Here is a 25,482-nt window from a genome sequence, read left to right as displayed (position 1 = left end):
GCTTCCCTAAACTAGGTCTGCACCTTATGTCCTGACTCTAGAGGATTGCTTGTTTCTAGAGTCTCTAAAAACTCAGAGATCATGCACCCGCTGCCGTTGCTGAGGAGTTGGGTCCCTGGGCCGTCAGTTCAGCCCCAGGGAGCAGACCGCCCAGAGCTTCATTTATTTCATCTCCTCCACCTTTGCTTTTGCCTCAGCAGCCCCTGTGACAATGTGTAACAAGTTATTTCCTTTCTCTTAGGACTTCAGTGAAACCAAATGTTACTCCTCGAACTTCATGAAATCTGAGGAGGCACAGGTAACTTTGACATAATTTTCAAAGACTATTTATTGTCTTTTAGGAAAATAAACTATTTTCTACCATTTGTGTGTGTGTGTGTGTGTGTGTGTGTGTGTGTGTGTGTGTACTCACGTCTCTTTACTAGTCTGTAAGCATTTTTTTTTTGGTTGCTACTGGGGTTTGAACTCAGGGCTTTGCACTTGCTAGGCGGACACTGACTGCTTAAGTCCTGCGGTCAGCCCCTGTTTTTATATTTTTTAAGTTGTACTGGGTGGTTAGCTCACCCCCTCTGTCTTTTTCCCACATTCCCTCCCTCCTTCTTAAAACATTTCACAGGTTTCATTGGTATATTTTATACAAGTATATAAAGTCCATTCACCATATTCTCTCTCCTTTACCCTCTCCATTCACCCTCCACCCTCCCACTAGTACCCACCCTTAAACAGGAACTGTTGTACACTTCTGCCCTCCATTTTTTTAGTGTATATTCATTGTTCAAAGGGGGGCTCACTGTGAGCACCAGCATATAGTTAGCTTTTATCAATATCTGCATTTGTAATTTATTCATGTTCACTATACTATATATCAATTTTGTGCCCTAAAACTTATTTCCTTAGGAAGAAAAGATTAAGAGAATAAGTTGATGATGAAAGGTATCAAAAATAACCATTTACGTGACATGAAAATTTAAGCAACTCTTACATTTAAAAAATTACATATAAAAGAAAGAAAAGAAAAAAAATTACATATAAAATGAAAACTGTTAGTGCATACAGGAAATATGGCAAGATAATCACGTAGACATATAGACACATATATGAAGTCCAATATTTAGTAGGTGACTCTATGCCTTAGATATTTATACAGTAGGTCTTTTAATAGGAAGAAAGGAGGAAGAATGGAAACCAGGAAGAAGACAGAAAAATGAATAAAATATTGCTGAACATCAAAATGTGTTGAGTGAACTCTACATGTTATCTCATTTCATATTCACAACCTCTACATGGTGGAATACCATTATCTCCGAATCTCAGAACCTCAGTGATACTAAGCCAAGATCAAATCTTCATGTTGGTGAGAATATGAATGAGTAAAGCCATTATGAAAATCATTATGGAGGTTCCTCAAAAAACTGCAAACAACACTACCAAATGATGGTGCTGCATCACTCCTGGGCATATATCCAAAGGAATCTTAAGTCAGGAACAACAGAGACACCTGTACACCTGCCTTTGAGCAGACCTATTCACAATAGCCAAGCTATGGAATCATCCTAGGTGCCCACCAGTCAATGAATGGATAAGGAAAATGTGGTATATATGCACAATGGAGTATTCAGTCATAAAGAAAAATGAAACTATGCCATTTGCAGGAGAATGGATGGAACTGGAGATCATTATGTTAAGTGAAATAAGCTAGACTGAGAAAGACAAATATTGCATGTTTTCTCTCATATTCAGAATCTAGAGCTAAAAAAGTAATGAAAAGAGTGTAAAATGGAGACTTTTTTGGGGGGGTTAGGAGCCAGTGGTAGGGAGAAAGAAGGTGTACATATGACCAACTTACTTTATATGCTTGTTTGAAACCCATTAATATACTTTAAAAAGTGGGGAAGGGAGGATAAGAAAGTAATAGAGGGGGTAAATTTGATCGAAGTAGTTACACGCATGTATGAAATATCACAATGAACTCCCTTTATTAGTATATTAATATATGCTAATAAAAACTGAAAATAAAAAGATCACACACCTAATTAACTGAGCCCTGGTTTATTATAATTTGACCTACCTTTTTAAACAGAAAACTTAGTAGCAGATATTAACATTTTTTCTCAATAATACTCAAACCTATAGTTGTGACTTCTTTACTATCAACAAGAAAAATATTGCCTGATCAGCTTAAGTGCCTGCTATTCTACTAAAAACAAAAACTTAGTTAAGAAGAGTTCACTTCTAAATGTAGAGTTTAAAAAGACTAAATAATGCATGTACACTCAGAGAGTGACAATAGTATTGGAAATGACTATTGTCATTTGGCCAAACTGAAACTCTGCACCCATTAAACAACCACATTTCCCCTTCCCTCGGCCCTCACAATCACCATTCTATTTCCTTTTCAATGATTTTAAGTCTACCTCCTAAGTAGACACCCCAGTATTTTTCATTTGTAACTGACTTAGCACAATGTCTCAAGCTTCATTCACCGTATAGCAGGTAGTAGAATTTCCTTCCTTTTTTAAAGCTAAATATTCATTGTATATATACACATTTTGTGTATCCATTCCTCTGCCAATGGATGCCCAGGTTGCTTTCATTTTCTGCTATGCCTAGGTTGCTCAGTCTTCTGCTATGAACATGGGCACATTTATATTTCCTTAAAACCCTGCTTTCAGTTCTTTTGGTACATATGCAGAAGAGAAATTTCTGGAATGTGTAGGAATTATATTTTCAATTTTTAAAGAATTCCTACGTAGCTTTCATAATGGCTGCATGTTAAAGAATAGAAAGCTACTTTGAAACATTTTCTGCAAATATGTACACATCGTGGAATCTTATGGTCCCTAGTGACCAATAGTATGCAGTTATAAAGTAGATTTTCAGAATTAAGGATTTTGTCTTTAGCAAAGAAAAGGATAAAAATCACATGTCTTCTGATAGGACCCATCCAGGTCATTTACCATCATTACATTTAGTTTCTTACTAAGGGCTTCCTCCTCTTTCCAAGCATTTGATGATGTAGTAAACCATAGCATGTTACTTTAAAATACTAAACACAAATCCTATGGCTTAATATTTATGATTGCTAGATACCTAGGGATACCAGTAAAACTGCATTAGAAAATGTCTAAGGAAAGCACATGCCTCAGATAACCACTTTCACAGATAACAGCATGAGATACATGCAGTTGAGCACCGTCAGAGTTGCTGAACGTGATGCATAGTCATGGCTTGAGTTATTCACAGAACTGCCTCTGTCTGGGGTGTGGGGAGGTCTAGAGGCAAGGGCTGGGTCTAGACACATTCTGTGCATCCTTGAGCCCACTGTGTACACAGTGGCCCATCACTCCTGAAACCAGTCACACCACTACATCTGGTTTATATCTAAATTCAGATAGGAGCACAGATTGGGAGAGAGAGAGAGAGAAAGAGAGAGAGAGACTAAGTAGATAGGGAAAATTTCCCAACCCGAGACCAGCCTAGAGCATCTTAATGCTCTGATGGTTATCTGCACAGTGGAAACAAGCAAAACAACAGGAACAGAGAGAGGAGTGGGAAGGGAAGAGAGGCTGACCAGCAGATGTACAGCAGTTTCCCTCCCCAAACTTTGGCAAAGAGCCCACCACATTAAAATGTTTCAAAATGCCAAAGTAACCGTAGACCAGATCAATAAATAATAAGAACTATAGATAGTAGTCAAATGAAATCAAATTAATGTCTCAAAGACTTTGTAATTTTATTCAGAAAATTCAATGTTCCTGATACCACCAAAAACAAGTGAAGCAATTTTAAAATGGTACAAGTAATCCATTTTTTTTTTCAGTCCCGTTATGGAAGTACCATTGTGGTGATTTTCCACCCTGACTTGGCAAAGGTGGGAAGACAGTTCCCATCCTTTTTCATTTCCTGTGATAGATAACATCATCATTTCCCCTTCCTTACTGTTTAATTCAATTCTGAATAAATATCCCAAAGGCAGTAACTGCCCTCCAGCTCAGCTTTAAATCCACCAGGGGAAACTCCACTCCTGATAATTTTGAGATGCAATACAGCACTTTTTAATATGTAAAGGAAGCATATTCCGTACATTATTCGTTTCATTCAGTACAGAGTTGGGGTTATCCTTCACTCTTCTCTTTTGCTTAAAACCAGTAGCTGATCTATTAACAAATCCTGTAGCTTTATTTTCAAAATTCACCCAGAATCCAATCATGTCTTATCACCCTTCACTGAGGTCACAGAATATCTTTCTCTTTTGTTCACTGCTACAGTCTCAGTACCTAGAATACTGCCTTCCTTACTGAACAGTATTTAAAATCATATTAATAAAATATGAAGAAATACAATATATTTCTAAAACAGGAACTTGGATAAATATTATGTTTATTAATCTGCATAAACTTTGTGATTCTGTATCCATCTTATCAACACATTACTATATTCTTAAATTAATGAACAATATTCATTTTTAAATGGTGATTTTCTTTGTAGTTTTTAGTTGAGTGTATGGCAATAAGTAGTGTATCCAGTCTAGCTAATTAACATATTTGTGACATGGCATACTCAGTGGACTTTTAATAAAAACAACTGAAGAATGATTTCTGGGGTGAATTAATATTTAACTTTGCCTTTCTGCTTCTTTACATCTTGTATTAGTTCACTAATTGTCCTACCAAAGTGTATGCAAGGAAACAGATGAGAGTAAAATTCAATTAAGGAAGCGTTTACACATTATCTTTTAGCACTGTTGGTGGAAAGATAACTGGAGGAGATGAAAGAACCACTAAAGGGATATTTTATGACTATGAAAATGTCATTCAGTCATAATTACCACAGCTTGCTTTTTTTAAAACATGGAAAGTCCAGAGTGTTCCTTTTAAAAGTGTATATGCATCTAACTTGGTGTTAAAACAAAATGTGCTTTTAATGGGTCTCTTCTGGATTGAATATATGTTGAAATCTTAACCCCAGGACTGAAGAATATGCTTTTACTTGGGAACAGGGTCTGTAAAGAGGTAATCACTCTGCATGCATACAGTGCCCCTTGAACAAGGTCACCCACCTCCATTATATTCCCATCCCCCATTTTTCCTCTTCTCTCCCTCTCAGACAGTGTATGGTGGGTTTCATTGTGCTGTCTTCAGATAAGTAGTTTTTTGTTTTGTTTTGTTTTTTTGCAGTACTGGGGTTTGAACTCAGAGCCTCACACTTGCTAGACAGGTGCTCAACCTCTTGAGCCATTCCATCAGACTGGTAGTTATTTTTTAAAGTTCTTGCTTAGGGAATGCAAGGCTGATGCAGACCCTGCAGGTCCCACAGGAGCCCCCTGACAATCCTATTAAAAATGTCAGTGTCCCCTCTTCCTCTGCACCCCAAGGTCCCATGGATGTCTGGAACCGTGGGCCCAACCATACTGAGTCTTTCCCTGTACATGGACAATCATGATAGAGTAATGTGTAAGTTAGACCTGAAGAACTTGACAATAACTGATAATAAAATAGAACAGTTATAATCAGAAAACGTAATCATGTTAAAATGAGATCACTAGTATGGGTCCTAATCTACTGTGACTGCATCCTGTTTTTAAAAATTTTTTATTCATTTATTCACATGTGCATACATTGTTTGGTCCATTTCTCTCCCCTGCCCCCGCCCCCTCATTCTCCCTCCATCCCCCCACCCTCTGCTTCCAGGCAGAACCTGTTCTGCCCTTATCTCTAATTTTGTTGAAGAGAAGACATAAGCAATAATAAAATAAAGTGTTTTTGCTAGTTGAGGTAAGGATAGCTGTACAGAGATTCCTAGCATTGCTTCCATGCACAAGTGTGTTACAACCCAAGTTGGTTCATCTCTACCTGACCTTTTCACTAGTTCCTGATCCCCTTCCCATATTGACCTCTGTGGCTTTAAGGTTTCTGTAGTAGTTCCTCTGCAGTGGGGACATCAGACACTTTCATGTTTTGGGTTTCCTACCTTTCCCCACACCTCCCATATGTGCTCTCCCCTTAGCATATGACCCAAGTCCAACCACATTGCTGTATTTGCCCTGGATCTAAAGTCTGCATATGAGGGAGAACATATGATGTTTGGTCTTCTGAGCGTGGCTAACCTCACTTAGAATGATGTTCTCCAGTTCCATCCGTTTACTTGCAAATGATAAGATTTCATTCTTCTTCATGGCTGAGTAAAACTCCACTGTGTATAAATACCATATTTTCTTAATCCATCTGGGAATTCATACAGAGACAATGTCACGTATAGAGGCAGAACCTGCAGTAAGGCAAGCCCAGCAGTATAAGGGCCTGCAGGCTACCACCAGACACATAGCGGGATTCTTCCCAGCATCTGAGAGGGAGCCTGGCCTCTGACTTCAGAACAGGGGGATAATACCACCCAGTTTAGGATGGTTTGTTCTGGTAGCCCTTGCAATTACTAGAAACCATCCATAATGCTTTCAGATGTATTTTTTTCAGTTCTTTGAGATGAGGCTCTTGCCATTCCCAAGGTCATCCCCAAAGCAGCATTTGAAATGTTCAGTGCCTATTCTTGATATTTTCCTAAATATAAGGATTGCTTACTGCATATTAAAAATAAACATCATTTCTAGAAACACCAAATAATGGCTATTTAAAACCAATTTTCTCCTCAAAGGACTTTGTGCCATCTATTAATTTCACAGCTTGATATCATCAAGATTGTATCAAGGGGGTTAAAATTTAAATGTAATGGTCTATTCCATTTTACAAAATGAGAAAAATGTGAAGTTCAAGCATATAATAACAGAGTATAATCAATATGAGTATTAGCATTACTTAAAGTATGCTTCACTAATTAAAAAATATAACTTACTATAAATTTTGTTGGAAAACATGCATTTAAATTATTCCCTATGGGTGGCTGATATAGGGCTATACAATTTCAATAGCCTATGGGTCTTGCATAAAATTTAGGAATTTTCTAAGATAAGTAAGTTTTAAAATGTGCAAGAAGCAACATATTTTGACTGTAAAATGTGAATACACTTATTTTAATATAATTCATTCACTCAAATATGATAACACTGTGCTGTTAGGTCTAAGACATCTGTGGCCACTCTGTGGGGATTCAGATGCCTTCCATCTGTCTTCTTTCTGCCCACCCCAAACTAAGGTACAGGCTTCTTTCCTCTGATCTCAAAGAAGGAGAGATTTCTCTCCTTTATTAGAAACCTATAAACTCTCCACCCATGCTCCTTATTTTCTTTTTCCTCAGAAGTCTTATATCTTCAAAATAACCTTTTCCTTCTTCATTTTCTCCCTCTTTATTAGTTTTTTTTTTTTTTTTTTGGCAGTACTGGAGTTTGAACTCAGTGCCTTGCACTTGCTAGGCAAGCATTCTACCACTTGTGTCATACGCCAGCTCTTTTGGCTTCAGATTATTTTTCATATGGAGTCTTGTGCTTTTGCCTACAGCGAGCTATGGACCACGATCCTACTACCTCCACCTCCCAAGTAGCTAGGGTTACAGGCATGCACGTCCATACCCAGCCTTTACTCGTTGTTGACTATTCTCTTCTACACAGAAATGCTCTCAAGCCTGCTCTTTATGAAACAACTATTACAGACCTGATATCTGTACTAGCTAACACTCTATCTTGTGAACAGGTCCCATGCAGCGAGTACTCTAGCATCTTCATCCCTCATGGACTCTTCAGCTTGTCAAAGTCTCTTTTTATTGTACATTAGCACTCCTGGGGTAGCCAGTGATTTCCTCACTGTTAGATCAAATCAGCTCATCTCTTACAGAAATTAAGTAATTGTTTTTAAAAAATTGAACTTCATAGGCTTCTTTGAAACCTCTTGTGTGCCCTATCTCCGTGAATGATCTTAATCATTTGCTCGTCAGAAATCTAGAATTCATCCTGACTCTTTCTCCTCCAAGATTACAATTAATTAGCAGTTCTGCCAAATCCACCCCTAAGCACCTTTTTAATCTATCCACTTTTCTTCATTCTCCCCCTGCTCCTTACTCCAATTAGCCCTCACCCCTCATCTCACTTAGAGCAGGTAACTCCATCTACAATGTACTTGTTGTTGCTCTAATTTGTGAAAAAGAGAAGGTGGCTCAGGCTGGGTGATTGTTTCATTCCTCTGCATGACAGCTTTTATTTTGTGTCTTTTGTTGTCTACAACACAAGGTCCAAACTCCAATGACTGGGCTCTGACCAGTTCTGTTTTCTGTGTTTTGCAAGCCATTGCTAAAGACCACATTTTCAGATATTCTTAACTTCCTCCATTCTGTTTACTGTACCGTGCTGTTTTTCACCTCTCCACTTTTGAAAGCATTGGTTCCTTCACTTACCCAACCCTAAGACATTTCTCAGGCCTCTGCTTAAGTGTTTCCTCCTCTGAAGTCTGGTGGCCTCCTCCTTCAGATTGTCTGTGTGGCTGGCCATGCCTGCACATATTGCTTGTCACTGGGCGCACTGCCTCTCAGGTAGCTCATTGCACATGTCTCACAGTAACTGTAGTCTCATCTGTGAGACTGTCAGGACCATGATGGCAGGACTATTTCTGTCATTGTTCACCACTGCATCCTTGCACATCACAGGATTAGTGCCCACTGTGGACTAAATGTCTGTGTTCCCAAACTCAGTGATGACATTGAGAGGTAGGGCCTTCAGGAAATAATAAGGTTTAGATGAGGTCATGAGGGTCATGCCCACTTGATGGGATTTATTAGTGTCCTTTTAAGAAGAAGAAAAGAGACCAGAGTTCTTTCTCTCTCTGCCAAGTGAAGACACAGAGACAAAAAAGCAGTTGTTTATAGTCTAGGAAGATAGCCCTTACCAAGAACTGGATCTTCAAGCACCCTCATCTTGGACTCCCCAGCTTTTAGAACTGTGGGAAATTAACATTGTTTAAGCCATAGTGTCTATGGCATTTCATTACAGCAGCCCAAGTTGACTGACAGTGCCCAAGTTTAGGGAGCATGGGATTGAAATCTGGCTTTGTCACTTGTTATATGACCATGTGCTTATTAATTAATGTTGACTTCAGGCTTATAATTTGTAAAATAGTAGAAATAATATTTTTCTGTTTGAGGATTAAATGAAATAGAAGAAAAAGTTGGAAAGTCACCGTAATTGCCACGTCGTAAGCGGTCATGTTTTAGCAATGAATACTGACAGGCAAGAACCAAATCAGGAACCTAAGTTTGAAAAGCTACCATGCAAAATCAATATCGGGCTAATTAATAAAGAACACTTTCCCTTCTTTCATTAACAGAGCTCATAGAATAGAGTGATACAGGTTTCTTCTTGATTAAAAAAAAAGGAAATTACAAGATTCAGTTCTCAAAATGGAGCCTCATTCCTACAAGGAATGATTGGGTAATAACAAACACCCACTAATTTTTGTTAATGTTAAATTATAGTATATTGACAATGTGTGACTTTTTAATGCTTTACATAATTGCAGAAGCATAAAGCCTTAAATTTGAAAATAAAACAAACATCAGAAAGTGAATAATTATACCCCCAAATTTGAATAATCTATATCTGTGTACTAAAAATGGCTTTAAAATACATGTAGAAGTCCTCAGATTTCTCTTAATAGACCTTACTAGATATTTGATTTGTGAAAAGTACATTTTAAAAAACATATTGTGCTCCTATTTGTATCCAGTTGCTCCAGAATGCTGTCATAATATTTATAAAGAATTGTCACAACAGAATGGAATGGCATCATGAGAAGAGTTGATTACTGAATTATAAGTGAATAACTTATTAATTTGCAACTAAGAAAAGCAGCCAAATGAAATTTTCCTATTAAAAATATCCCCGATTCACCTTTATATTCTTCTCTGAACATCTCCGGTGCACCCAAGACTGGGGGGGATCTTAGGCAGGACAGGGGGACCAGACCAATGTTTTTGCATCTTGACTCAACATCCTGGTCCTTAAACCTGCCACTACTTGTTATTAAAGCTGCTTTTAGAAACGGTCAATTTACAAAGAAGATTTTAAGATCAATACATTTTCTTTCTAGACATGGAGGCTCTTAAATCATCCTTTAAAATGAGTTTTTAAATGATTTTTATATTGCTTAATGTATTTAAAAGGCAGATATTCGCATGAAATTTAGGCTTTATCATTCTAGCTTAAATATACAAAAATGTTCATGACTATTGTACAAAAGTTCTCAAACAACCAACGTCCTGTAAAATATTTTTAAGTTACACTCCAGAAATAAGTTAAAACTTTATTTTCTTGGGTAATTCAGCACATTTTCTCTCACTTTTTCTCAGAGATAAAATGACTTGCCACACAATGGAACATTTAAAACTAATGTACACATTACCAGCAAACACACACACACACACGTCATTTTCTTTCATTGGTAGATGTCAACAGAAGGAAAGGAAAGAAGGTAATAAAATCATGGAATTACTTAAAAAAAATTTGAAAGCACAAAACTAGTATTATAGGGATGACTGCCCAAGAAAACATCAGCTATAAAGGGGAGACAAGCTCATTCATGACCACCATTCCACAGTTGAGTTCCCAACTCTGTGTTAGAAATGTAACAGAAATTCTCATGTGCTTGAAGTTAGATTTCAGACTGAACTTGCGGCCTGTTATGGACTAACTGTTTTTGCTCCCCCCACATTATATGTTGAAGTCTTAACTCTGAGGTGATTGTATTTAGCAGTTGGGGTCTTTAGGTGGTAATTAGTTTAGGCAAAGTCACAAAGATGAGGGACCTGTGATGGGATTGATGAGTATTCTTGTATGAAGAGAGACCAGAACTCTTTCTCCCTCTGCTATGTAAGGACATGGAAAAAGAAGGCAAGAGTTTACAAGCCAGGAAGAAAGCCTTCATCAAAACCAAATCTGCTGGCACCTTGACCATGGGCATCTTATCGCCCAAAACTCTGAGATACAAATGTTGCTGCCCAGATTCTGGTAGTATGTTATAGCAGTCTGAAGTGACTAATAGAGAGCTAAGTTCACTGACAAAGTGATAACCAGACAAAGGAGAACAAGGAAGCATGAACAACAGTCCAAACCAGACACAACCTGACCCAAACCAGATCCTGCTAAAGCTAAAAGCAGTTAGGACTCCATCTTTGGGGCAGAATATTGGTTAGTTATAGGAAAAAACCATCCATCTTAGTTATTTAAAAAGCAAAATGAAAGTGGGAAACTTGACTTTAAGAAGTATAAAGGATAAAAAAGACTTTGAGATTGGTTCAGTTTCTTCTTTGTGGATCATTTTCTCTAAATGGAAATGTTTTTATTTAAAGTATGACTTTAGGCTTGCTCTGTAACTGAAAACCTATCGCCTGGGGGAGATTTCTGAGCATTCTGATAAATAGACGCCAAGGGCCAAAAATTTAAGAAGCAGTATTCATGAGTTTAGTGAGCACCTGTGCATATGCTTCTGAAGAGACTAGCTATCTAAGGATGAGTGTGTGTGCATATGTGTGCACAGAGATGTGCAAGTGTGTTCATTTGAGATTGTTCATATCCGTGGGATGCTAAAGTGATGGAGCCAACCATGCTCTAACACCCCTGAATGTCTTTGGGAGAATGCCTGCTCACAAAGGCAGCAGGAAAAGTGACACAATGTCTTGATGCAGAGGCTATATCATATTTGAAAGTGACCTGGCTTCTTCTGCAGGGGAAATATTATTTTCAGAATTCTCAGAAGTAAGCAAACACATAGTTATGCGGACAGAAGTGTGTGCCTACATTTTTGCCTTGGTAGCTTACATAAATGTTACCTCAATGGGACTGTGAAGTCTAGGATTTGCAGGTTGAATGTGGTTTTATAGGGGTAGAAATGGGGATAAAGACAGGGATGGGGAGACTGAGGTAGATATAAAGAAGAGGTAGGAGCTGGAAAGGAGGTATAGTGGCAGAGAAGAAGTTATTGGGGAGACAGAGATGATAGGGGTTGGGAGAGAGATGAAAGGGAGAAAAAGGAAGAGATAGAGCTAGAAACTGAAACTTAAATACAGATGATGTTAGACAAAAGATGAAGAGACAAAGAGATGAAAATTAAGAGATCAGCTGCTGAGACAGACACAGATGAAAACATCAATTCTACAACTGTTCTTAAATTCTCAGTTGCCCTGGCAGAGAACATGGGCAGAATTTTTTCCAAATTTGAACTGAGAAGGAAAATATCCCAGAATGAATTTGTGGTTTAGGACTATGTTTAGAGAAACACTATAATGCTACATAATTAAGCTCAAGGTAAGGATAGGTGTTATTCTTCTGCTTTAGGGTTCGGTTTTCAAAATCACTCAAGAAAGAAAAAAAAATTACAAGTATAGAGGAGAAAAAGAAAAAGAAAAAAATCTGACATTAAAGGTATAATGGAGTAAGTTGTGGATATGATATATGCTAATTTTCTGGGGTTTTCAAAATATTATTAATGCCAAAATATGTAATGTAGGGAAACAGGTAGACTTTAGACTCTTGCCTGGACTCAATTCTAAGTTGTACCCACTTCCAGATGTGTGAAGATGTATGCTATCAAATAAGCTGTGCTTAGCAGTTAGCACACTACCTAAAATTAATTGTTATTTAATTTTTCACCAGATGATATCTTTACTATTCAAATAGGAAAAGATAAAAATGTCTTACTGATTTTTAAGCACCTCTGTATGGTACTCAGCACTGTGTACAGTTTTTGGGATTTATAAAGGAATTCCAAGAATCAGCATTTCCCTTAAAAAAAAAAAAAAACAATGCTAATGATTCAGACATCACCCTAAACATTTTGGACTCTCCTGAAGAAACAGAGGAAATGCCGGGAATCCAGAATCTCCTTGGCAGGAGGCCAAGGAAGTAGGGAGATGCTTTGGAGAAGGGGGTGCAGGGCAACTGGTGACATTCTTGGAGCATGTGTTAGGAGACAGGCTCTTTTTCATATGTAGATCTTGAACAAACAAAAATGCTTTTTTTCAAAAATGAAGAACAGGAAGGTTAAAACAGGTCCTGCCTGGGGTTGGTAACAATGGGAAGGGGAAGGATATAAGGAAAGGGCAAAGGAAGCTGAATGAGGTGGAGATATTATGTACTCATGTATGAAAATGGAAAAATGAGACATACTGAAGCTATTGCAGGAATGGGAGGGGGATAAAGGAGAATGATGGAGGGGGTGAATTTAACTATGATATATTGTAAGAACTTTTGTAAAACAATAATGTAATAAAAAAAAAAGAAAAGCTTTTATGAATGAGAGAGCCTTGTACTATGAGTCAAAGGTAAGGCTTAGATATTTAAACAGGAACTAGTAGAAGTGAGGTCACAAAGCCAGGCTGCAAAAGGTACAGTCTACTTCCAAAAACCACAATAACCATCTGTCACATTAGTATACAAAATAACTTAAAACAATGATAAAAAATAAACTTGAAAATAAACCCTTGACATATATTAAAATCATAATTGTGCATTCCTCTTGACTATATACCATTTCTAGGAAGTTCTCTTAGGAAAAAAGATCACACAAATGTACAAGAAATGTATGCTCAAGAACTTTCACCATGATATTTTTTTATATCATGCTAAACAACTGAAAACCACCTAAATGATCATTGAAGGGCAACTGGCTCACTCATGGAAGATAAATACAACAAAATTTACTCAGTCATTCAAGTGATTCTATACCTCTATTTAATGGTGTGGAAAGATGTGTGGAGTGAAAGAGAAGCTTTGAGAACAGTGCCCTATAAAGACATTTGTCTAGAATAATGACCAATAGCTAGCATGAGCCTTGAGTATATCTGGATTGCATAACTGAAGGTAAGTCTTACCTTCTTAACACTTTGAAAGAAGTTTATTATTGGCATTATTTATAACTAGCACATAGCACTTATAAATACAGAAATAATAATAATTCTATTTTTTTTTTTACTTTTTTTTTTTTTTTTCCGGTGCTGGGGAATAATTCTATTTTGATTTTGAAAAAGAAATCTTCCTCAATCCTTGACAATTCTGTAGTATAGATAATGGTTGGCTGGCACCAACCAAAGATTGATAAAATAAGCTCCAATGTCCTCAAGTCTGTACCATTCACTGCCTTTTTATGGGACAGATTTTGGGTGCAACCACTGGCCTGGAGAATCCCCCTCTCATCAGGTGTCTTTTGTAAGAGATTATAGAAAAGATGACCCCAATTTATCCTGTATGTAGATGCATTGTTCTAGTCTTCTTTCATTAGTGGATTGTGAACTTCTCAGGTTCTCAAGGCCTGGAAAAGTGTCTTACTAATTCTTTCCTTTCTCTAAAGCTTAACATAGACACAAAGTAAGCAGTTAATTTGTAGAATGGGATTAATATAAACTGTCATGCTTTGTTTAAAGATTTATTAGTCAGCTTTCCATTATTGTAACAAATACCTGCAATAGTCAGTTTATGAAGAAAAAAGGTTCATTTTAGTTCACAGTTTTAGAAGTTTCAAGTCATTATCAGTTCGCCCACTGCTTTTGGGCCTGTGGCATGGCAGTAAATCATGGTGGGGAGTGTGTGGTAGAATAAAGCCACTCACCTCATGGCCAAGACGAGGAACTGAGAAAGAGAAAGGAGCTGTGGTTCCATGGTCCCTCCAGGGGCACACCCTGAGTGACCAGAGGACATTCCACCTCTTAAAGTTTCCACCACCTCCCTATAGCACCACGCTGGGGCCTTTGACACACAGGCTTTTGGAGAACATTCCAGATTCAAACTACAACAGTGGAAGCCTCTGATCAAAAGCTTACCACAGTGTTGTTCCTTCCAAAAGGAAGGAACAACAGCACAAAAGGATGCACTGGATAAATTCACACCATCGCCCATCACCTGAATCTAGTTTTACAAAAGTGATGCGTCTTGGCTTGCGGTTTGTTTTTTCCATCAGCAACGTAAGAGATTAATTTAATTGTAATTGGCATTACAATATATGTGCATAAACACCTAACACAGCTGAATGCAGATAATCTCATGTGATTTGTCTATCTCGTGTCCTGCAACCATGACTGCTTTTCATCACAGCACCTGAGGGCTCTGGTCTGATCTCCTCAAATTTATTGCTTTGTTCTGTTTCAAATAAGAAAAAACACACCCAATAAAAGCCCATCATAAACTCTCCTTTTGATACAACATAGGCATTAGTATAAAAGCCAAAATTGGATAGAATATTTCATTGAGATTCATAAACTTGACATGAAGCAACTGCTCTTGACTAGCCATCAGTTCTTTTCTTCCCAGAGGAAGGATTGCCAACATTACTGATCAGTAGGAGTGATAATGAATGACAGCAGGCTTCCTTTATATGCACTTGCTAGTTTATTGGCTCAAACTATGGAAATCTGAAATTCTGGGTTGTTTACTTTACCTTGGCCAGATGAGAGTTGATCCATTTTGTGAAAGTACGTTTTTGTACAATCTCTTGCTCATCTAGAAGGAAAAAAATATTTTGTTAAGATAACATAATAGCATGAAATGCTATCATAAAAATATACTTATACAACTCTACAAGTAATCATAAAATTATTTTATCTTCTAATTAATTTTACTAATTATTGTCTGAAAGGTTCAACACAACTCCAAACATATAAATGATTGACCTAGTCTTCTAAAAATTATCAGCAAATACTTTAAAATTTGCAATATGTTAGTCCTGTGTTTACCTTCATCATTTATTAAAAGTTCACTAATGAATTACCCTCAACCAAACTGTTAAAAATAAAAGTTTGTCGAAACAAGCACCAAGATTTATTCTAGATGCAAAAGGGCACAGAGAGATGAACAGGACAAGGTCTTCACCATGAAAGATGGTGACATGGAAACAGACAAGCAAGGGCATAGACATAGCAGAGGGTGAGCTCGTAATGCAGAAAGACAGAGCTGCACACGTGAAATACTATAGGAACTTAACCCAAGTGAAGAGTGGGGAGGCAAATACACCCTAGGATGACCTTCCCAAGCCCACCACTTGAAATTCACACTTTTGTGTAAGCAGAATGTGTGTGGAACCTGTGACTTGTTTCTAGGAGAAAGGTGGTGGGTTTTCACACCCAAGATCTTGTCACTTTAAGTTACTGCAGTTTAACTGACTGGAGTCAAAGAACCTTCCGCCTTCAAGACCCAAATAGCCATGCTGTGAAGAGCCTAAGAAGATAGTCAATGGCAGGGACACAGGCTCCCCTGAGGAGTGGAGCAAGCAGCCAGTAGAAGTCTTGGCCTTGTCCTTATAGCCACAAGGGAACAAGGCTAAAAGGGGATTCACCTGAGAAGGGCCTGCAGGTGAGGCTCAGGTTCTCCTTATGTATATGTCATCCTGACACATGTAGCCTGTGAGGCCCTGAGCAGATGCACTAAGCTAAGCTGTGCCTGGATGCCCAACCCACAGACACAGAGATGATAAATGCATGCTATTTTAAACTGCCAAACTTGTGGGAAACTGTTATGCAAAGAGAGAAAACTAACATGGAAGGGAAAGGACAGGTTTGGGAAGAGTTCAAATAGAGGTTTAAAAAGATCAATGCCAGAGAGAGGGTGCAGTTCTATACCTTAAATGAGGTGTGAAACCTATTTACCACAGCCAACATCTAATGGGTGCCAACTGTTCATAGAATACTAGAGTTGACGCTGTGGGCAGTGCAAGTAAACAAGATAGAATCCCTTCCTCTGCCTTTGAAGATGTCTCCAGATCTGACCTTTCCTGGGCTTTGGCTCAGATCATCTGACTTTGTACAAAATATGACCTCATCAAATGTGACAGACAAGAACAAGTGAATGAATAAATGCATGAGGAAAAGAGATAACAAAACCTTTTAATTTGGAGAGACTGAATATATCCATAAAATTTACAGAAGACCATTATTTCTAATGTATTTTCAACATGCTTTTTGTGTTTTAACTTTCAAGTACACAACAAAAATAAACCATTATTACTATAGACAATATTTCCTATGTAACAGATACTGACAAATATATAACTATATTTTAAATATTGTAACTAATTATTATGTGTTTTATCATTGTGTACAATATATAATACATACATTAGTTCATTTAATTCTATAACAAGCATAAAAACAGGAACTATTAATATTCCCATTTTATAGATAAGAAAACCAAGGCATCTGGAAGTGAAGTATTTTTTCCAAAGTCACCCAATGTCAGAGCCATGTTTATGACTCCAGAAAAGAAATATGATCCCACAACATTGTACTGCTACTCAAGAATAACATAAAAATTAAGATATTAGTCTCATGATAAGCGAGAGCACACAAGGGCGATATGAGGATAGGTAAGACACCCAAAAAACAAGATAGCATTTGTTGCCTTCAACGCAGAGAAACTAAAGCAACTGAGGCCAATAGAAGAAGGGGACCAGGGACTAGAGAAAAGGTTAGATCAAGAAGAATTAACCTAGAAGGTAACACACACGCACAGGAAATTAATGTGAGTCAACTCCATGTATAGCTATCCTTATCTCAACCAGCAAAAACCCTTGGTCCTTCCTATTATTGCTTATACTCTCTCTTCAACAAAATTAGAGATAAGGGCAAAATAGTTTCTGCCGGGTATGGAGGGGGTGGGGGGAGAGGGAGGGGGCGGGGGGGGGTTAAGGGAGCGGGTGGGGGCAGGGGGGAGAAATGACCCAAGTATTGTATGCACATATGAATAAAAGAAAAAAGAGAATAACATAAAAATTAAGATGTTAGTCTTACTCAATATTAGCCACCTGAAAAGGACAAATTCACTGTTAAATAGATTGAGTTCAAGCTTGGGGTCTTCACGTTCCATAAATAGAGTCACTGTGATCTCAAGAAACCAGACTAAGTGTGATGGAACCCAGAGCTTCAGACATAAACGGCAATTCTAAGCCCAAAACAGATGCATCTAGTGTGTGCAAATTTTTACACTTAATTTTGAGAGCATGTACGTTTTTATAAACCAAGTTGTCATTAGAGGAGATAAACCAATTGGGAGTATGGTTCATATGTACATGGAAACACCACAAGGAAACTCCATGAATAACTACCTCTATCTCAAACAAGCAAAAATGTCATGTTTTTCTTTTTCTCTTTTCTCTTCTGCAAAATCGGAGAACTGGATGGTGGAACAGGTCCTGCCCAGGGGAGGAGGGAGGGAGAGGTGGCAGGGAAAAAGGATAGGAGGGTGAATACGGTGCAAAAAACGTGAACACATGCATGTAAATGTGAAAATGGTACCTTTTGTAACTACTCCAGGAATAGGGGTGGGGATAAAGGGGCATGGTAGAGGGGGTGAGTTCAAGTATGGTATAGTTGATACATTGTAAGAACCTTTGTAAATGCCACAAGGTACCCCACCCAGCACAACGATAAAGGGAGAAAATGGGGAAAAAAACCATAATATATGAGCAACATCTTCCAATAAACAAATTCATTGTTAATCATGTAAATTTCCTTACAGATCAATTATTTCAACAAGAAAGACTTGAGTTCTCCCAAATTTAGTATAATCAGAACTTTTCCTATGTTATATTCAATGAACTTCAGAATAATACTGAAATAAACGAGCATAATGGGTTAAGGTAGGGTGTCATAAACTGAAGACTACCTATAATATATTACTTCCCCATTTAAAATTGCTGCATTTTTATTACCGCCTCTAATGAAGTAACTCTGCATTGTAAGCATTTTACTTTAGTAGATCACTGAGTTTCTAGTTGGACTTTAGCTAAATGTCCTTCTTTTTGAAAGCCCAAATGATCTTTCTGAGCATTTTATACATTTGAATGCCAGATTCTCTACCTGCTACCTGCAGAACACATCATCTCAAAAGTCTACTTTTTATGTTTATCTGATACAGTCAGCTGAATTCTGAGCAATATTTTCTATTTTACTTATAATTTTCCTGAAAGAAAAGATTCTAAAACTTCATCATGCTAATAAATCTCATTTTTATATCAAACCTGAATAATTTACTTTCAGATTTGGTAAGTCTGACACCAATACCATAAAATGTTTGAATTGCAGAAGAAATGAAAACATGCAGTGAATATCCACCAAGCAACATAAAAAGTTATTGCTGTTGACAAGGAATGGAACGAACCCCTACAATACAACAGAGGTCTATAATGGTTCCTTTATGTATATGTCATTGTATTTGAGGGAACACTGTTTAAATATATTTTAGAATTATTTGATGTACTCTTATCAAGTGCTAATATATACACATGTAATCGTATTTCTACTAAAAATCTAACTTACACATTTGGCTGAATAGTAAAATTTGACTGTAGCCTATAAATAAATTTAGTACTGTCATTCTACAAGTCATCAAAAGCAACACTTTCATCCTGTGTCAGTTTTATTCCATAATTTCTTTTAATGAAGCATAAGATCCACCCACTAATTACCCAATCAGGTGGATATTATCTTTGATTCTTTGTTCTTCCTCATCCCCACACTGAATCCCCAAGGAAACTGTCAATTTTAACTTGTAGACTCTCTCATCTGTAAGAATATCCATCTGGTTCAAGTTGCTAGCATCTTTTGGACATATGCACCCTTCATGGTCTTACCCATTACTACCACGCAGGTACTTAAGAAATAAATGGATGGACTGGGGGTATAGCTCATTAGCATAGCACATCCTGAGCATTTGAGAGGTCCTGGCCTCAATCTCCAGCATCCTACTCCATCCTCAATAAAAAAGAAAGAAAGAAATGAATGGACTTTCTAAGGAAGTACTGAGGACAAAAATATTGCCCCGTCCTGGACAAACTGATAGTACAATGAAAGAGACAGGCATATATACAATAGCTTAAAGCAAAGTATCAACGACTATAACAGCAAAACATACAAATGCTAAGAGAGCACAAAAACAAGAGCAAGTAATTCTACAGAGTAACAGAACGGGCTACAAATAGGAGGTGCTGTTAGGTCAGACATGAGATGATAGGGCAGAAAGGGAGCCTGGAAACAGACCAGAATCTGGTTATTAAAGCCTTTGTTTAGCATTCCAGGTTGCTTGGTCTCTATCTGGCAAGAAATAGGAAGCCATCAGGGGTTTGGGTAAGACAAGGATGTGTTCATATCAGACCTGAGACACTGATCTAGAGAGCATAGAGGTTTAATTGAAGGGAAAAGAGACTGGGACTGGGAGATTTGGGATGTAATAGTAGAATATATGCTGCGGGTGATGAATTCTGTTCTATGGAAATGCCAATGATGATGGGAATCCATAAAATGGCTGAATGGGAACTTATTAGAAGTAGAATAGAAAGGTAGTAGAGGTAAGGGCAAAGGATGCTTAGATTTCAGAATCCAGATGAGATGGCAGTGTCACGCAGAGTAGAAATTTGGCTTGAGAAGTCAAATGAAGAAGTGGGTACTCTAAGACATGAGGCTGTAATGGGCTCTGATTTAAGTCCAAGTTTTTGTCTGAATGAGCACCACCAGGTAGAGGAGATGCACACTTCCCTTCTCTCCTACTTCAATACTGATTTGTTTCTAAAGCAGAGTGTGTAAATTAAAAACAACAAACGTGTTACAGGAACTCTCTGCTCCTATAGGCTTCCACTGCTGCTGGCTGTGTTTCAAAAGCAGTCGGTCTTGCAAACCTCTGAACTAGAGGCTACCAAGGCAGCATCAGCACACGGTGGGATGGCAATAGCCATCTGTAGAAATGAGTAAAAAATAAAGGGATCTGGCTTTCTGCATTTCTTAGCCCATTTTAGATATTTTCTCAGTGTTTTACCATTTCAGGACAGGATCATGTCAAATGAGAAATGCACAAATGAGGCCCAGGGTAGTACACGTGACTGCATTGACTACACCTGACCACAGTCAACGGTTTCCTACTGGTGAGTCACATTAGTGACTTGCTAATGTTGTACACTGTGGTTTGCCAAGTGCCTTAGGCATGCAGCTGGATGCAAAAAGGTAGTCTGAGTGACTGTGGAGACTTGGCCATTGATCAGAAAAATGTGCTGTCTAGAAACATGCTAATTATCTCCAGATTTCACTCTGCATAATGAATTTACCTAGTATAATATACTATGTATTATCGTATAAAAAAACAGAATCCCATGCTCAGTAACTTTTAAATAACATTACCAAGTAAAAAATATTCAAATACATGCCAATATCCTTTTTAACAGATGACTTTTTTAAAAAATATTAACAGTGTATTACAACATTTTGAACAAATTCTTCCATGGGAATTATTTGAGACCATGGAGCACTTCATACATGAGTTTACATATAGTGTATAGGGAATTCTAACAAAATTGTCAAAAATCATAAAGAGCAAAATAGTAATTACTAGGTGTATCCATCCATCTTCAATATTATATTTAATATACAAATATCAAGAAGAAAAAATAACATTTAAATGGACATAGCTGAATTTGAAATTGACACCTCTAGCAAAAAATATTAAAAGTATGAAATGCTGTGCATTCATAATTGCTTACTTTGGATTGTAATTAACTTTTTTGGCTTTTGCAGATTATCATTATATTCTATAAAAATCTCCAGTAACAATGATGACTTAAATAAGGCTTATGGATTTTAGTTATCTCAAAAGGTAAATATTGATTTAAAACAAATTACTAATTTAGTCACATTGCTCCTGGCTAGTCCCAATAAAAATGTTTTAATCATTTTTTTTTGATGCAGATGGATTTAGCTCAATAAAAAAGTTAGAGTGAAATTTAAAGATAGAAATGTTCGGATTGAGTTTCTTGCCACAACCATATAATGTGACCACAGAGGGAAAAACAACAACAAAAGCACAAGATGGTAACATAACAGTTATTAATTAAGTAACAGCCACAATTAGATGACCTAAGAAATATATACAGCTACAATTGCTAAAATCATCACAAACTTATATATGGGTAGGGGCTCAGGTATAGTGAATACTTCAACACAATAAAATAATTTACATGTGGCTTTAATTAGTCAATTTTAAGATTTCCAAATTTAATATATAGGTGAAAAAACATTTACAGAACAAGGCTGTGTCAGATAGCAACATATGTCCCTAAGTTCTTCCCAAGCTGGTCCTTATACCCTTTGCAATGTGGTTTGTTGCTCTTCCTACCAGGAGGTGATCTTATTTCCCCCACACCTTGAGTCTAGTTTGGCCTTGAGACTTGCTTTGATCAATTAAGTGACTGATGTGATTTTAGGTGATTGCTGAAGCTGAACTGTAAGAGCCCTTGAGGTTTCTTTATGGCTATTTTGGAACTCTGCCCTAAGAAGGAAGATCCTACACAAGGAGGTTAGTGCAGGATCTCAGCAGATAAGGAGTCATTTAAAGGAGAACTGAGGTATGCAGATAACAGCCAACAATTGAGACCTGTGAGCAAGCCATCTTGGACCTACCAGTGTAACTGCTCTAGCTGAATGTACCCACATGAAAGAGCCCAGGCACACCTAGCTGAAGACTCACCCAGTCCACTCACTGAAACCTGAAGAATCATGAGTCATTGCTTCTCTAAGCCACTAAAAAGAGTGGTGGTTTGTCACATGGCACAATAGAAATTTCTGCCAAGAGTGTGGTGTTACTATAACAAAAAAAATGTGGCATTGACTTTGGGACTAGACAGGAAAAAGAGCTGGAGGACAGCAAAGGAACTGCTACTGGAGACTGGAGGAAGAGTCACATGTATTTTGTATATTACATATTCTGTCACCTGAAGAAACCTAAACCTGTGCAGCTGGCTAGAGAGTGCCCTGAAGAATGTGGAAAGTGTCAAGTGGCTTCTTTTAGCTCCATATTTGAAAGAAACAGATGAACCAAAGAAGGAAATCTTGTTTGCAAGCACAAGTGAGAAACACATAAGGCATAGGTTATGGTGTACTGGAAAATAAGATGATTTATTAGTCCTAATTTTTCCAGGAAAAATGATTTGCATAATAAGAAACAGTTTCAAGGTAAAACAAATCATTGTTAAAACTATGAAAGAGTTTGACTTTTCCAGATATTGCAGACAAGTGCGGTCATCGTTTTTCCTTTTTCCTGTGTCTTGCTTATTTAGCATAACGTTCTTCAGGATCATCCATGTTGAGCAAAGGCAGGATTTCCTTCTTCAGACTGAATAATATGACCTGGTAGGTTTCCATTTTGTCGATTCATGTATGTTATTTGATGTGGAAATCACTTCACAATGTACACATAAATCAAACCATCCCTTAAAACACACACACTTATATCTATCAAGTGTACTTCCATAAGACTGGAAAACAGAGTGAGCTCAGGAAGATTTAAGATGGTGCCTTGTTGACCTTCTTGTCCAGAAAAACCAGTTTTTAAGCATCTTGAGGACATCATCTTGAACGGCCTCACATATGCCTACGGTTTATTTCAAACTTCATATTTTGGGAACACAGAATAAACTGCAAACTGATTTTTAGGAAGCCGGTTTGTGCTAAAGGGGCAAGGTCAATGGTTCAAAAAGAACAGAACACTCTGGAACCATGATATTGGTCAAGAAAACTGTAAGTTGTAAGTTGCAATCACAAGCCAGTCCATGAAGAAATTAAAGGGACAGGTCACATGTGTCACTGGACTTCAGAATGACTTTGGGCCATAATTTCTACCTCCTTTCCACACTATTCCTTGTAGAATAGTAATATTTATTGCAATAGCCCCGTCCTGTCTCATCATTGCATGTGGAATAAACAGGGGATGGACACCTTCCTTTTTTACTTTATAAGTCTATAGATTAAGAGGCATTACACCTGGAGTCTCATCTGTACCTCACCCACATGCAGATGATACAATCCAGGACTTGGAGCTTGATGGCAAACTTGGAGCTGGATGTGACTTTGGTATCTTGAGAAGAGATGGGTGTATTCTGCTTATAAGAAGAATACAAATAATAGTAACCAGAGTATAGATTTTATTATGACAGGAAATGCACTGGTTCCAGGATGACTCTGCCTTTGCAATGTGACTTTGTCCTTCCTTCCATCAAGATTTAGAATTGATTTCCCCTTCCCTTAAATCTGATCTCATATTGTGCTTGCTTTGATTAATAATGCAGAAGCAATGACTTTATGTCATCCGATTCTAGGCTCTAAGAGATCTGCAAGGTTCTGTTTTAATTGTCCCAAATAGCTTTGTTAAAATTACAGTACAAGAAATCAGTTTGTTTTGGAGGAGGATACATATGGAGAAGAGCTGAGATGTCACAGCCAATGGCCAGAACCAACTACCAAATGAGTGAGATCTTCTTGGATCTTGTAGCTCAGCCAACACTGAAGATAAATTCAGCCAGATGAGGTACAGCATTTCAAGGCTGATGCATCTGATACTTCCTCTCTCCTACACCTATGCAAACCTGATTACAAATTCCCATGGGAAGAAAGCTTTGCCCCTGGAGACTAACTCATTGCTTGGGCACATTGTCTTACAGAGCCATCCTTTATAAAACCATCCATATTTTCCGCACCTACTGATGAGAATGTTGTACAAGAGAGAATCAGAAAGCCCAGTGAGCTTGAGGCCTCTCCTTTATCTCACAGCCTGCCACTCTGTTACAGAAGGAAATTAAGTTGATCTGGCAGGATTCACCCTGCACAAAACCTTGTTTGCTACTCAGAACTCTGTTCCTTTCTTGGGGATTGCAATGCAATTTTTGAAAAATAATTTATTTTAGTATCTTGACCAAACTCTAATTAGTTAGATGCTTGCTTTTCTAGATGCCCTCTTTTTAAAGGCAGGGTCCTCAGATGCCCTTTTCTTTCAGAGTCTTCCTATGATGTTTTAAAATTCTAGCCATTAATGGTAGAGTACTTCAAAAAAACTAAGTACCAACCTCTGAGCATGTAGAAGTCATCAGACCCTGCCGATTTTAGTATGCAATGATTTATAAAGAATCTTCAACTACTTTGTGTCTCTCTATCCTTCTGGTTCTTCTTTGTATACTGTCTTTACTCTCCAGGCAGCACTCTGGATTATCTATCCCAGATAAACTTTTCCTTAAAGACTATAATAAAAATAAAACCATAAAATCTCATTAAAAAATAAAATAAAACCATCCAAGCAGACAACCCACAGCCCCACAGATTGTGAGACATGATGAACTGTGATTGCTTTAAGCCAAAAAGTTTAGGAATTGTTTGTTAAACAACAAAGGCTAGCTGAAACAAAGAATACACTTATGTGACAACACACACGTGTGTGTGGCGGGGCGGGGGGGGGGGCGGTGCAACGTCTTTCTCTTCTTCCTTCACTCTGTATCTGCAATGGAAAGATTCTAGGCTTGCTTGGTTAGGTTCATTTTCTGGGCTTTTGATGTTCTGATCAAATGAATACTGGAGAAAAAATTAGCAAAGAACAAGAACATCCAAGTTCCTCTGTATAAGCTCCAATATGGTTTGATGGGAGAGGACAGGGAAGGAGAGAGGTAGAGAACAGTAACTGTCTGGAACAAAGGACTTGAGAGAATTAATGAGCAGCACAAAGTTTTAGGGAGTCTTGCCTATGTGGAGTGGTGGAGT

At 37.7% G+C, this 25,482-nt stretch overlaps 1 protein-coding gene across 14 annotated transcripts in view; it reads right to left on the bottom strand.

Annotated features, from left to right (window-relative positions):
• Positions 1 to 25,482, bottom strand: part of Syne1 (spectrin repeat containing nuclear envelope protein 1) — a 437,993-nt gene that overhangs the window by 346,042 nt on the left and 66,469 nt on the right. For all 14 annotated transcript variants that reach the window (XM_074072146.1, XM_074072138.1, XM_074072173.1 and 11 more), the window contains exon 3: positions 15,363 to 15,424. In XM_074072146.1, the coding sequence (XP_073928247.1) occupies positions 15,363 to 15,424 (62 nt within the window). The remainder of the gene's footprint in view (positions 1 to 15,362; positions 15,425 to 25,482) is intronic.

Source organism: Castor canadensis, chromosome 1, assembly GCF_047511655.1.
Source record: "Castor canadensis chromosome 1, mCasCan1.hap1v2, whole genome shotgun sequence".
Taxonomy (NCBI): domain Eukaryota; kingdom Metazoa; phylum Chordata; class Mammalia; order Rodentia; family Castoridae; genus Castor; species Castor canadensis.
The sequence above is the reverse complement of the archived record's forward strand: the minus strand, read 5'-3'. Positions and strand labels throughout refer to the sequence as shown.